Source organism: Hippoglossus stenolepis, chromosome 23 (genome assembly GCF_022539355.2).
Source record: "Hippoglossus stenolepis isolate QCI-W04-F060 chromosome 23, HSTE1.2, whole genome shotgun sequence".
NCBI lineage: Eukaryota > Metazoa > Chordata > Actinopteri > Pleuronectiformes > Pleuronectidae > Hippoglossus > Hippoglossus stenolepis.
In genome coordinates this window covers 1125881-1140071 of record NC_061505.1, presented here as the reverse complement: position 1 = coordinate 1140071, position 14191 = coordinate 1125881, and the positions used below count along the sequence as shown (strand labels likewise).

Here is a 14191-nt window from a genome sequence, read left to right as displayed (position 1 = left end):
GCAAACATGGTTTCCAAATAAAAAGAATGAATAATACAATATAAGTTTTGTAGTTTCACAATGTGTTATAATGTAAAAATCCCATCTTCACAATAGCACACAGACAAATCCAAGAAAACTCCACGGTAACCTCCTTTCCAACTATCAAAATGCCTTTATTCACATATCATTGTCATACTAAGCGTTACAACCATCAATATCTATTATTTTCTGATAATTTTCTACTTGATACTTTTGATTATTTCATCCAGAAGCCGATTAAATACCCAACAACTAGTGTCTAAAGTGCTGAGGCAGTCGGAGAAGACATGCCCGGATGTCAGTAACAGCCCCAGGAAGTTTGCCCATGTTTTCCCATCGCTGTGTGCAGGGATCAAACCGGTGCACCAGCCCAGACTCACTGTAGTCGTCCTGGCAGTATCCACCCAGTATATAGATCTTCTCTTCCAGGACGGCGGAGGCTGCACCCACATGGGGAACAGGCAGGGATGCCAAAGCAGTCCAAGAGTCGGTCACGGGATCGAACACCTCACAGGCTTGTTGATTGGTGTAAAATGCCCTCAGGTTACAAACTCCACCGGTGACGTAGAGACGGCCTCGCAGGGCCTCCATGCAGTGCTGAGCCCGGTCATGGGCCATGTCCGCCAGGTAGGTGGTTCCTCTCTGTGGGTGGTACAGGAACATGGAAGCCAGACACACATACCTGCAGTCGAAACCTCCAGAAACGAAGATTCCTCCGTCGACGACAGTGACAGCAGAGCCGCTCAGAGTCCGATCCAGGGGCTGGACAAAGCTGGGAAACATGAAAACATAGCAGAAACTTAAATGAAACACCAGCTGATATATATTGTGCTGTTGATTGCAGCTCACGAGCACCGAACTCTGTTAAAACTTACATTGTCCAAAGTTATTTTCAAATCTGACAACAGAACTGATTCTTGTGCGTAGGACAAAATGTTAGTCTATCAAATGTTGTGGCAGCTTGTCTCCTATTGAAGACCAGACGCACCCATCATACATGTGATGTTGAACATACTAAAGCTGGACCTTCATGCATCTCACCCTGATTCTGCTCTGAAAGGTCAGTACTGTGTCAGACAGTCGGCGTTGAGTGTGACATCACAAATCTTACCTCCAGGAGTCAGTGTCTGGGTTGTACATCTCAACACTGTGCACGTTGCTGTCGATCTCTTTATCTCCACCGACGGCGTAAAGGCGTCGCTCAAGTGCCACGACTGAGAAGTTACTTCTGAACTCCAGCATGTCTGCCAGCCTCTTCCAGCTGTTCTGCACAGGATCGTAACTAGCACATGTGCGATGAAGATAAAGGTAAAGACGGATATAGTGAGGCCACAGTTGTTACTGAAATTGATTAGAGGATATTTGTGTTATGATTCTATCCATTTACCTATGGGCAGATTTCATTATATTATCCTTAGCGTAGAAGTAACACCCTCCAATCACATACAGCTTTCCGTCCATTGCTGTGACTCCATGCCTGAACTTGGGCTTGTCTGGCATCTCACCCATCCTCCTCCATTCCATCTCCCTCACCAACCCGGTGCCACTGCGCAGGGAGTTTGCAAACCACAGCTCCCTGCTTGGTATGCGTTGACCCATATCTGGGTTCAGCTGGTCTCCCCCGACCAGAACCAGGGCGTCCTTGGGTCGCCTGACCCGCCACTGATCCTGGGGCTGTGGAAGGCTGAAACCAAATTCCTTGAGTGCTGAACCATAGAGTTCCACTTCTTTGTTTCCGAAGCACTCCAGGCGCAGGTTAATGGCCCTGACCTCCCGGAACTCTCGAAACGTCATAAGTGGAAAGCGGACTGCGGTCATCAGTCGGCCAGCTTGGCCCAATCGCTCTTCAGGATCGGCCTCAATCCATGAGATTACAGCTCGAAATACAGCCAGCTCCGAGGGCACGCACAGGCCATCACAGCTGAGATAATCTAGAAGCTTCTCCGCCGGTAGGTCCTGAAACTTTGCCGTGGATGACACCTCCCAGAAGTTCCTCAGTACAAAGTCATTGGCTTCTTCAAGGAGCTCTGACATCCCATAGGCTTCCGCAAAAGACGCAATGTCCAGACATGACTCTGCCTCCATTTCGCACCGCATGAAGTCGAGGCAAAGCGACAGGGCGGGCTGGAACTGCAGCTGCAGAGCTGTGCAGGTGATCTCGAAGACACAGTCCCAGCTGAGCGACAGGGTCCCACTGTAGGAGCAGCCAATAAGGGCCTGGAAGTCAGATGCTACCAGGAAGGGAAGGGCAACACAGGTCAGATGGGATTCCCTCATTCCGCAGGTGAACATGCCACGGAAGTAGTCACTGCTCGCTGCAAGGATGACTCTGTGAACTTGAGACATACAAAAGAAGAGTTTAAACATCGACCAAAATCAAATAATCAACCAGATAACTAGAGATTAATCAAATAATGTCAACAAACCATGGTGTAAAGTCCCGTCAACATCCAAAATCACATCACAGCCCACTCTGTCTGCCCACAGCTGTTCAACAGAACGAAGACTAATCTTCATCTCATCCACAGCAGAGATCTTTCGCTCTTCCTTCTTGGCTCTTCCATCTTCCCTCGTCCCCTCCTCTTCGTTGCAGATTTCCAGCACTCTAGCGACCCCCAGTGCTTGAGCTGCAGCCTTGACGTTTGCCGTGGTGTCTTTGTTTAAAGGAGATATTACCCCAGTGTAGGCAAACTCCACAACTGCCTGAAGCCCAACAGGATCAACCTCAGAACCCAGTGACACCGACCACCTATGGAAACCTCCATCCTCATCTGTATGTTCTCCACGTGTGTCCCTCAGTCTCTGCAGGAGGACGGAGCTGACGGCAGCCAGGACAGGGGAGTGCACGTGGAGGCTGCTCCCATTCTCAGTGTTTAGAGTCAGGTCTGTGAGAAGAGATGAATCCCAGAGTTCCTTCAGGGCCCTGAACATCTCTTTGGAAGAGCTTTCACTGTGGTAAATATGGACGTTATCCCCACGTCCTTCATCCCTGAATGCCTCCTCGCTCCTACGCTCCCCGATTCCCTCCGGACGAGGACGTATTACTCCGACCTCTGACCCTTCTGTCTCACCCCCTCGTGTCGATAGACCCATCCTGGAGTCATTGTAAGCCACGATCCTCCTCAGCTCGCGGTTCTCCTGCTTCATCCCTTCTCCGCCCTCTTCAATCACTCGTTTCCTCCTCTCCTTTTCTTTCCTCCACCGCTCTTCCCAATCCATCGGCAGGTTATGTCTGCTGAACTCCATCTCAGGAAGGAGATTTAACTTGGCGTCTCTGTGGTATTTATAAAAGCTGACATACAGACACACCTTACTACTGATTTACAGATTTGCTTTCTGTCCCTTCGCAAATCTTTTTCTCATGCACCCTCAACTCTTCTCTCTCGTCCAGACACAACTTTCCTCACTGCGTAAACAGGCAGTTATTTATAGCTGCAGGGTCACAGAGATTCAGTTTCAACTGGACCTTGGCAACCGCAGCATTGTAAAGTTTATCAAGGACACAAATGGAGATGCAAGTCTTATCAGAGGATCAATTAAAGTATCAGGGTGAAGCAGAACTAATGGCAACAGTCCCCAAATGAGACTATGTTTAAATGCACTAGATTTTCATTTGGATGCGCATCAAATTGCAAACATTCACCGATATCAGTCCACAAAGTCTGCCAGGGTTTGAAACTAAATCTAGATTCATGCTTTATTCCATGAGAAACAGGTGAAAATGTATTTAGAAAATGACTCCTATTAATAATCCATAGCCTAATGCACTTTAATTAAAATGTTTATCATTTACTTGATATTCATCATTCTCTGATGCCCCAAGAATGTGCCACAGAAATAAAAATCTTGATTAAAAATCTTTTTATTGATTTTATTACCTTGTTTATTGACATTGTTAAGAAAGTACTGCTAAGATTCTCAATAAAGATCACTTACTTTAACTCTTGTGTAATTGTGTCATATACGAATCTTCTGTAAATTAAAAGCATAGACACTTATTGTATAGATTCAGTTTTCTCTTCCACTGTAGAAAGAGAAATCCTGTTTACATTTATAATATCAGAAATTACTTGGATCACAAAATCTTCATCATTACAAGTATATTTTTACACTTTTTTTTTAACAGTTTCCTGCTGAATATTGGAGATAAACTCTGGTTTTTAATAACTTCAGAGTGTTTTTAACTGATCTCAGTTCAGCTTCAGTCTTCACCTGGAGCTGGTTGTGACAGTTGAAGCTGACTCTCAGTCAGTTCTTCTCACAGGAGATGGAACCCACTCAGCAGAGTCACAGAGAACAGACGTTCAGGGAGTGAAGGAGGAAACTTTCTCATGTTCACACTCACACATCAGACTCACTTTCACCAAGCTGCTGCTTTCAGGTTGAAAAGTGTTGCATTAAAACAGATGAAAACACACTAACTCGTAAAGCACTATCATTATATAAATGTAAAAGTTATTGTGCAAAGCTTAATTAGATAACAAGACAAATCTGAAGTAATGGAGTGTCTCTGTAGCACAGCACTGTTTTGTTTTTTGTTTAAAATCTGTTGCAGTGTCGTTCTTATTACGCTAAAATGCCACCACTACACTGCTTCTACGTTCCTGAAACACAAACACAATAATCCTATCTGAAGCGAAACGTGAACCGAGATTAACTGCTCTGTCAACGATCGTCGTCGCAGCGCCTGAACACCGACGGCTGCCCTCAGGTGAAGGTGATGAGGTATTCTGGGTAGGCCTGGTCGTCGTGGAAGACCACAAACATGGCGGGACTCTGCAGCTTGTCCACCAAGCTGTCGAAGCAGTCCGTGGGGTCTGTGCCACGAGGAGGCGGGGCTTTCATCTCAGCTTTGCCGACTGTGTATCGGCCGGTCAGGACACGAGCGACGTACAGGCGCCCCAGGCCGGATGTGTCCCGTGGGGAGAAGTTCTTGGCCGAATACTCTGCGTTGACAGCAAAGTAAACTCCTTTTCCACGAACGGCAGCTGTGGTAGAATTACATAAGAAAAGATGGATGTCAACAGCAATAATTCAACATTTTTGGTGAAAACATGAGCTCTTTTGCTTTCTTGCCAAGAGGCTGACAAGAAAATCGATTAGCAAAACTGTAAATAGAGATGACTTCACTTCTTTTGGGGAGATGTCATGTCGTCCATCTTTATTTACAGTCTGTTACTGTCCGACCTGTAATAATTACCACCAAAGAATATTTTGTTCCCACATAAGTTTTGCTCATTCATTCGTGACTTTTCCCTTAATGACACAACATCACAGTCCCCCTCACCATGTGTTCCTGCGTAGTTCCGGTCGAATCTGTCCTTTTCTATGCAGTTGCACGACTCCGCTGAGGTGCCGTGATAGAGCGACTTCTCACCGAGTTGTTCTTCTTCTCTGCCGTTCTTGAAAAATATCCGCTGCCTACACACAGAGAACGCCTGCCAGAGGTAGAGGTTTTGCACGCGCTCGATCTGGGATCAGGAAACAAACAAAATCATTTCTTCTGCTCACCCACAACCCCTTCGAGAAACACGTGCGCCTGTGTTAACGTGCTCACCTTTCGAATGTTGTATTTAGCCGTTTTGAGGAAACCCTGTGCGACGACCTGATACTCTTGTGAGTTAGGGTTCAGCTCCACCTTTTTAAAGACTTCTTCATCCATCGGTTCCCAATTCGTTGGTAACTCGAGGGCTAAAGTACAAATCACACAAATCAATGTTATTGTTTTCGCATGGTACTTACCGGAGAAGTTGTAGATAAATCAGGATTGTTTCAACTAAAGTTCGACTGACGTGGATTTTTAATAATGTAAATTACATGTTGCACTGTTTTTCACATCACAACTAATCACCATTACAATTTTGGATAAAAATGTCCTCTTGCACACAATTTGAATTTCTATCTGTAAAACCTAAACCAATTGTATTATTCCATATGTCTCTAATTGTTGAATTCACCTATTTCGTATATCTATATTTACACACTTATGATATTCATATAATCTCTCTCTCTTTTTTTTAAACACGAGTATATGATGTTAAACCTGAAATCTAACAAATGTGACGTACTTGTCCCAGTCTCGCTCCTTTTCACTTTGAACGTCTGCCCAGTTTGCCAGTTTGTGGCCTCCAGTGCCCTCAGGTTTACCCTCAGCACTGTTGCGTCTCGTGCCGTCACTTCTGCACACACTTGCTTGTTGACGTGAGCGTCCTCCAGCAGAAAGTTCTCATGCAGGCTCAGCTCCTGCCAGCCTTCCTCTGCGTCCTGGATCAACCACTGCACATTGTAAGCCAGCATTGCCTCTTTTTTGTCCTGGAGGTCTTTGTAAAGTGCTTCGTGTATCGCTCTGTTTATCAGTTCAGTGGTGCTCAACACATCCTCTTTCAGGCCTCGCAGCACGTAGATCTCTTCTGCCGCAGCTGACCGATTTCTGGCTTCAGCTCTCGTTGTGACTCCTGATCTCGCACTCTCTGAACTTTGATGGCTCCTCAATTCCAGACTTATTCCGAAGCCTCTGACCTTCGCTAGCACGGCCTCCAGCTCCATGTCATCGAGCGAGGAAAAGTCATGCCTCTTGACCTCTCTCTCTATCAGCTGCTTCTGCAGGGGGCCCTCCAGATCCCTCTCGATGGCGTCAATGATGTCTGGGCCGCAGCAGATCACACTGAGCACGGCCGGCTGAGGCTTTGACGAGATGGTTTTCCCTTGTGGTGCTGAAGATGATAAAGCTCTTGAACCTTTCTCCCGCATCTTCTTGAGAATCTGTTTAGCTTTTTCTAAACGAAACAAACAGAAAAGAGACCAACTCATCACATAGTATCAGCATCAATATTCCACTTCATGGGAATTATTGTTGAGAATATTCTGACCCATCAAGCATCAATTCTTTCATGTACAAATCTTACCATTTTCACTTATAAATACCGTTGTAGTTACGTTAGTAATCATCAATAAAATCTGAGTGTAAATATTGTCCATGAGCCAAAGTTTCTCTCCATCCACAAATATGTCTTATGTTCTTATTTAAAAACATGAGAACTTATGATAAAGAAGAACAAATTACGTCATTTTCAAGCAGTGCAAATGGAAACAAACCTCTCAGGGTGAGGCGGGAAGGGGCCGGTTTTCCAAAGCGACTCTCCAGCTCTGATCTGCAAAGCAAAAGACTAGATTACAATCCAGGCTAAAAAACTTCCCCTTCTGATTCTTGTTGCTGCTCGCAGACGATTCACTTCTGACCTGAACACGTGGAAGACTGGTTGTTGCAGGATGACGACGCGGATGAGGGAGAGTGAAGTCAGTGTCATGTCCCTAACAGCTGCCGCCATGCCGTCCAGCATGGCTTTACAAGCTCTCACAGAGTCCATACCAGCCACGCCTGATGTGGCGTAAAGACAACGGTTGACATTTAATGATGACATTTACATTGGTCATCTAGTTGATTCTCTACCTTCAAATGCCATTGTTTCTAATTGGACAGGTCTTGCAACTGTATTTTCTTATTTATCATTTTGCAGTCGTATGACTCCTTCAAGCAAGTGTGATTTCAGTCTGGACACATTTGCTTCCAAAAAAAGACTATGATGTCATAGCAACCTTGACCTTTGACCTCCAAAATCGAATCGTTTATTAAACAGATAACTGAAAAACATGCCTCCGGCCGCTGGCTGTTTTTACCTTATTTTAACGTCACTATTTTGGTATGTTGAGTTATTTACTAAATGTTTTTCTTTAAATTGAACGTGTGCAAACAGACACCCACATGTATATTGTACAAACCAGTGTTGATGGCTGGGAAGGACACTGAGCTGTAGCCTTTGCTCTCACACTGCTTCAGGATCTTCTTGCAGTTCTTTTGAATCACCTCAGGGTCACTCCTGAAACTAGCATGGATGATTTCTCTGCAACCAAGCAACCCGGGTCCTGTGGTGCACATGTAGTCGGCAGGAATGCCCACTGGGAAAAACAGCAAATGCAACATCAGGTCACAGGAGTTACAAGTGTTCTTACTCATTTATTTGAATGTGCAAACGGAAAATGCACATAAATGTGTCATGTAACACAAGTACAGATCATATTCACTACCTATGAAATGATTTTTTATAATTGTCTTTTTTAAATAATTGATTTTATTCATAATAATATACTTGAACATCAATTTGGTAACATATGGGCAGTGTATGGTTCTCTTGATATATATGCTGTCATTTTCAAAAAGTGTTATGTCTCTTTGTGGGATTCTTATTTTAATTTCTACTCTCTTTTCTTTGGAAAGCTTGAAAAGTTCTACATGAATTAAATGGTTTATTTGAATAGAGCAGGGGCTGGGATTGAAAGTTTAAATGAGTTGTACCTGTAGTGCTTCTAATCTAAAAGGATACTTACTTAAATACTTGTGTATTTACAATAATAGTAAGTCATCCCTCAGGCTTACCTTGTGCTAACTGTGCTTGAACCTGCGGCCCTGCTGCAGACAGAAGAGCTCTGGAGACACCTGTGAAGAGAGTGGATACTGTTAGAACCAATCACAGGTATGACACAGGTGTACAGAGGGGATATATATATACGTATATATATATATACATATATATATACATATAGCAATCGAAACAGTTGGTTTGTACCCGAATGAGTTTTGAAGTCAGTTGTGTTGACGATGACATCAGTGCCCCCTGTTACGATGTCGCCAAGGACCATCTGAAGTTTGACTCCACCCAGCATGGCTGTGACCTCATTATTAGTCCCAGAGACTTTTCGGTAAAAGGAAGCTAAAGTCATTGCAACAAAAAAACACGATTAGGGTTTCATATTTTTTATAAAATTAGAAGTAATAACAATTTATCGTGAATCAAATGGCCGAGAAAGGTTATGAAGAAAACTAATTCAAACTAAATTCAAACTCTAATCAGTTCATCTGAGTCCAAGTGAATGTTTGTATCAAATTTGAAAGGACTTCCTGGATGTGTACCACAGACTTGCTCAACCTGAAACTGAAAAGAAACTGTTCACACAAACCTTGATCTGGATTAGAATCATTTCTGAATCCCCTGACATGCACAGTTTCCTGAGCCGATTGGAACGCCTGAAGAGACGGATTAAAGGTTACATTCCAGGAGACAGTAAATAAATGACAATAGCCCTGTGCATCGACAGCATCAGCCTTCTCATAGATCACAAAGACCATGAACCTGGATGCAGTGAACTTCCTTTACCTTGCTAGATTCTTTGTCCCCGGGATGAATGACAACACGGACCAGGAAAGCTGATCTGCTGGCTCGGCTCTGTTGAAATACAAGGACCTCCTCCAGAAGAGTCCTGGATGCCACGGAGTGAGGAAAGCGCAGGAGAACACCGGTCCCGAGGACGGGGAGAGCCACTGAGTGAAAGCCTTTATCCTCACAGGAAGCCAGAACTTTTCTGATGCCTTGTCTCAGAACCTGGAAGATTCAAGCACGGTCCAGATTAGTTTAAAGAAAATCTGTGATTCAAAACATATGCATGTGGCTACAGAAATTGACCTGGACTGCAGTTCCATTTTGGTTATTATCCCAGGGGAGAAGGTTAAGAAAGATCACGGCTTTACACCCCGGCGCAGACAAGCCCTCCACCAGGACTATGGCACCAGGTATCATTGCTCCTCCTGCATTTTGAGAAAACCTTGTAGTCAGCTGAGGTCCGACCACATTGAGCAAGCTGTTCCCAATGCGGGTAGAGAGAGGGTCATGGCCGACCATAGGAGACACCAAGCCATCCACCTGTGAAACATCATCAAGTTTTATTTCAGTTGACATCTAAATAATCTTAACCACGATACTGAGAAGTATGTAATGCATCAACATCGAAGCAAAGTGTCTCACCTGCTGGGTCTCAATGGTTCCCTGAACAATCTCAACATGGACATTGTCTCCAGGAGCTCCAGCAGTGGCTCCTCTTGTCGTGTCTCCTCCTGCAGCGTCCGTCTGGAACCTCAGATCACGAGGTGGACTGTTTCCGGTACTTATCCCTTGGAAGAGCCTGTCACATGCTTCCTGCAAGGCCCTCACCACCTCTGCTCTGTTATCGATCAGGATGACTGTGCTCAGACTTCGTCCTCCCTGAGTGCAAAACTCTTTCACAGCCGTCACGATAGCCTCAGAGCACACGTTCACAGGAACACCAAATATACCCGAGCTGATACAGGGTATGGCTACAGACCTGAGCTCCATCCTCTCTGCCATATTCAGAGCAGACTGGACAGTTTGTTCCAGCAAGGACCTTTCTCTGCCACCAACTTTTCCAAATACAGGTCCAACAGCATGCAGCAGTTTCTTGCACTGCAAGTTCCCCCCTGTGGTCACCACCACGTCACCTGTAGGAACTTCCCCGATCTGCTTTACTATAGTCTTACTCTCCCTTTGTACTTCAGGACCACCTGCTTTGCTCAGTGCAGCAGCAACACCGCCGGAGTGCTCCAGGTCTGCATTGGCAGCGTTAACCAGGGCATCAGCAACTACTTTAGTGATGTCACCGTGACACACCACAACCTGGAGTCCATCACATATGTTGTGGCTTGCAACTATTGTCACTCCATCGCTCAACCGTGCACCAGATTCCAAGTTCAGTCTCATGTGAGGTTGGACTTGAAGCTGTATGAGACACTTCTGAGAATGAGCAACACGTAAAATGTTCTCTCTTCCAGAGGGACTTTCAAAATACCTCAGAGCGCCTGGCAGGTTGATGGGGACTCTGCCCTGAACAAGGGAGTTGAGAAATGGACCCAGCCTGTTCCTAACCTCGGTCACTTTTCCGGATGGACCTTCAAGCGCCACCATGGGCCCAGAGGCAGAAGTGAAAGTATGGAGTCTGACCCCCGAAAAGTCAAATGAATGCAGCTGTAGCAGTTCTGGTAAGAGTTGCACTAACTCTGGAAAACGAAGATTGACTTTGCCTTCTATGCTCGACTGGTCCAAAATATACTGAATGACAGTTTCATTCAACTCTTCAACTTCTTTGGTGTGGCCTAGTAGGCACACTGTGCTGTCTGCATAAAACACTGACTGAGCCCTTTGCTGCCCTTGGTTCATCTCAGCGGTTTTGGACTTGAGCTTTTCCCGAAGTTCAGATGGAACAGCAGAGCTATTAGGAAGGTCAATCTTGATTTCCTTGAACTTTTCTTGCATTTTATTTGCTGGGTCGTCCAGTTTATCAGGTGAGAGGGAGAGGAAACGAAGCTCTGTGTCTCGTAACTCTATTTCCACCTTGTCACCGACCCCTAGAAAGTCCCGCAGCGCCCCTGGATCTCCATAAGCCTTCCCTACGAAGGCCAAAAGATGTGGGCTCATGTTAGAAACTCTCCTTTCTAACACCAGGTTCTCTTTATCAGAGATCCAATCTCCAGCCTCAACAACATCCTTCAAAAAACCTTCTAAAGCTACCTGACCTGCATCTCTCCGTGTGACCTTAAGTTCTGGAAAGCGTTGTCCCAAACTCTCCTCAATCTCTCTCCAGAGGAGGCGGAGTTTAGCCTCACTGAATCGATGGATGCTGGTTTGCTTCTCACCAGAACGGGACTTTCGACATTGAACCATCAATTCCTCAATATCCATCAATCTGGCATTAACCTGTGAATGTTTTCCAACCACAACCACCATCCCGATTTCAGGGTACTCCCTCACATCATCTGCGGTCTGACGAGAGCTGCTGGACTGAAGCAAAGCTTTGACTTTGGGAGGGTCAAACTCAAAGTGGCAGCGGTAGCCAAGTAACAGTTTGTCTACCTCAGCTTTCAAACTTCTACTTTCATCTCCAGCACCAGGTTGAGCTGATCTCCTGACTATAAGCCTGCCCTCTTCTGGGAACAGCTGAGCAGTGCAGTCCATAGAGGCAAGTTCCCTCTCTAGCTCTCTCCCTGCCTGTGGACATTCCTTCAGATAACGAAGGAGGTAGGTATCAGGTCGTAGTTCACACTCTTCACCACTTGGTGGCGGAATGGAGGCAGGAATGGACTGTTTCTGCTTTGGGAAAGAGAGTACAGTGGGTTGTCAGTTTATCAGGAACATGTAGAAATAAAAAACTAATAAAGTCTCAAAGAAAACTCCTGCAATAATCAATTATGAGACAGTTTATTCTTTATTGCATCATGTTGACCCCATTCAAATCAGTCAGGGAAGTTTATTCTTGGAAGGTTTTCCACACTCACCTGTGATGACGGCGGGCCATGATTCGAGGCAGCGATGGGAGCAGAGCCCTGAGGTTCGGCGCTGTCCCGGACGGTCAGCACCAGAGAACCACCTGCGAACTCCAACACATGTTCACCTCTCTGCAGGACTCTTTGCTGAGCTGAGACACAAAAAGGGAACAGTGCTTATTCGGGACAACGTGGAAATGTCGAATCCGTTTTTTGCCATGACTGTGTACATGACAAACAAGTATACACTGGCTGTCCCTTAGTCCAGGCTTACAGGTGAAGGTGAGTGTGTGTTTTCTGTTGCTGATGCAAAGCTTTGGAACAGTTTTCCCAACTTTGGTTGATTTACATTTGCCTTATAAATAAACTTGACTGTAACTGTGTATAACTTTGTGCCAAAAATTAAGTTTTCGTGGCACTTGAAGAAACAGTTACAGAGACTCAAGGGGTTCAGGGGCCCACTGGGGAACCATTACAGTACAGTGAGCTGCAGTGTGGATCAGCATGTCTGTGCAGAGGAGCGTCCTTTACATTAGTATGGTTGTGCCGCAATAGATAAACTAGAGGGCGCCACTGAGTCGAGAGTTGCTGACAACAACAAACATGGTGACAGTACACGTACACATATTTCCAGTTTAGCCTAAATGAGGCCTAGTGTGGATCTGTGCTAACAGGAAGCTGTGCGAAGTGAATACTAAATCACATTAAAGTTCAAAATGACAACAAAGACATGGACAACAACGAAGAGACAACATAATAATCACAATGAGACACTAAACTGCCACAAAAGGAAAGAAAAGGAGGACAGAGGGACACAGAAAGGCCTTGAAGAGAAAACAAGACGATGCAATGCCTGAAAAGAGAAAGAGCAACTGCAAGGAAGGTCAAACACGTAGTAATAATCATATTCATAACTTTATTTGTATAGCACTTATTTAAACAAGGTTAAAAAGTGCTTCACAAAAGAAACCATGGCAAAATGAAGAACGAATAAATCTATACATTTATAGGGAAACCAACAGTTCCCACAACTGTAAAAGAAGTAAAGTGACCCGCAGAAAGTCCCTAAACACCAGGAACCCTGTGACGTACTTCGGGCCGCAGCCACACCCTCTCCACACGCTTCTGTCTTAAACTGTGACCTACTTCTCTGTAGCTTTAGAGCAGGAGAACGAATTGTTAATGGTTTGTTATGAATTAGGATTCGCACACCGACATTACTGCATCAATAAGTTATGTCCAAGTTCCAACTTGGACCATTTGAACAGCAGCTTGAACTCAAGGTGAAAGTGAAAGTAAAGTGGATATTTTCAATTTAACCGTTGCTGCACAGAAACTAATGAGGGGGGGGATATACTCAGAGCCGCAGTCAAGTCGTTCTGATTCTCGAGTAAAAGAGTTTGTTGATTAGAAAACGAGTCAGAGATAAAGAAACGGATGACGGGGTGTTTCTAGTGCAGGTTTACTTTCACTTTCACCGTCACAACACGACACGGTTTAACGGACTGTGACCCGGTCCAGCTCACTTTAAAAGTTCCGAACCCTCTTGTCTCACCTTCTCGCTCTTTGAACAACACGCAGTGAACGTTGTCGCCGATGTGCGTGACGGAGCCGCACTCTCCTCCTCCGGACCTGCGGCGAATCTGGAAATAGTTTCGGATCCGCCGGCGCTGCTCCGCGTCCACATCTGGGGGGACCTCGAAGAAAACCGGGAACTGCTCCGGAGCCTCCATCGAGCAAAACACGCAGACTGAAGGAAACGCGCTCCGGGGAAAGTGAGAGAGAGAGAAAGTGCGCTGCTGCCTCCAGCATGCAGCGCCCTCGGTCACCCAGGAGCGCCCCCTGGTGTACACAGACAATACGTCACTTAAAATGGAATTGAATACCTTTTAGTTCACTCATTTGTTTCTTTTGCCATGATGTGATTTGTGAACCTTTAGATATTGTAACAAATCTGTTTTGTCTGTTTATTCAACAGAAAGAAGTATCTGCAGTTTATTTTCT

General features: G+C 45.2%; 2 protein-coding genes across 3 annotated transcripts; both read right to left on the bottom strand.

The window, feature by feature from the left end:
- Positions 1–250: 250 nt before the first annotated feature.
- On the bottom strand, positions 251–4245 carry si:ch211-63p21.8 (kelch-like protein 33). The gene is made up of 4 exons (XM_035148512.2): positions 2448–4245; positions 1409–2357; positions 1133–1303; positions 251–793 (listed from the first exon to the last, which is right to left on the bottom strand). The coding sequence occupies exons 1-4, from the start codon at positions 3265–3267 to the stop codon at positions 274–276; spliced, it is 2460 nt and encodes an 819-aa protein (XP_035004403.2). The 5' UTR covers positions 3268–4245; the 3' UTR covers positions 251–273.
- A 106-nt stretch (positions 4246–4351) lies between these two features.
- Positions 4352–14015, bottom strand: LOC118102640 (protein mono-ADP-ribosyltransferase PARP14-like). 2 transcript variants are annotated; one of them, XM_035148970.2, is made up of 15 exons: positions 13743–14015; positions 12200–12339; positions 9879–12014; positions 9540–9776; positions 9234–9458; positions 9037–9103; positions 8646–8789; positions 8456–8515; positions 7801–7977; positions 7261–7399; positions 7117–7172; positions 6090–6797; positions 5579–5712; positions 5309–5492; positions 4352–5009 (listed from the first exon to the last, which is right to left on the bottom strand). In XM_035148970.2, exons 1-15 carry the CDS (start codon positions 13918–13920, stop codon positions 4729–4731), a joined length of 4866 nt encoding a protein of 1621 aa, XP_035004861.2. In that variant the 5' UTR covers positions 13921–14015; the 3' UTR covers positions 4352–4728. The 2 variants fall into 2 exon arrangements, with proteins under 2 accessions (XP_035004861.2, XP_035004862.2); XM_035148971.2 differs by having other exon boundaries at positions 9879–12011.
- Positions 14016–14191: the final 176 nt, after the last annotated feature.

What these genes read in the sequence shown, in the direction of transcription:
- si:ch211-63p21.8 (XM_035148512.2), bottom strand. Translation starts at nt 3,267, where the DNA reads ATGGAGTTCAGCAGACATAACCTGCCGATGGATTGGGAAGAGCGGTGG. An exon ending in TGACGGGACTTTACACCATG is followed by an intron (nt 2,358 to 2,447) that starts GTTTGTTGACAT and finishes GTATGTCTCAAG; the next exon opens with TTCACAGAGTCATCCTTGCA. An exon ending in ATAATGAAATCTGCCCATAG is followed by an intron (nt 1,304 to 1,408) that starts GTAAATGGATAG and finishes CACATGTGCTAG; the next exon opens with TTACGATCCTGTGCAGAACA.
- LOC118102640 (XM_035148970.2), bottom strand. Translation starts at nt 13,920, where the DNA reads ATGGAGGCTCCGGAGCAGTTCCCGGTTTTCTTCGAGGTCCCCCCAGAT. An exon ending in GTTGTTCAAAGAGCGAGAAG is followed by an intron (nt 12,340 to 13,742) that starts GTGAGACAAGAG and finishes TTTGTGTCTCAG; the next exon opens with CTCAGCAAAGAGTCCTGCAG. An exon ending in GAACCATTGAGACCCAGCAG is followed by an intron (nt 9,777 to 9,878) that starts GTGAGACACTTT and finishes GATGTTTCACAG; the next exon opens with GTGGATGGCTTGGTGTCTCC.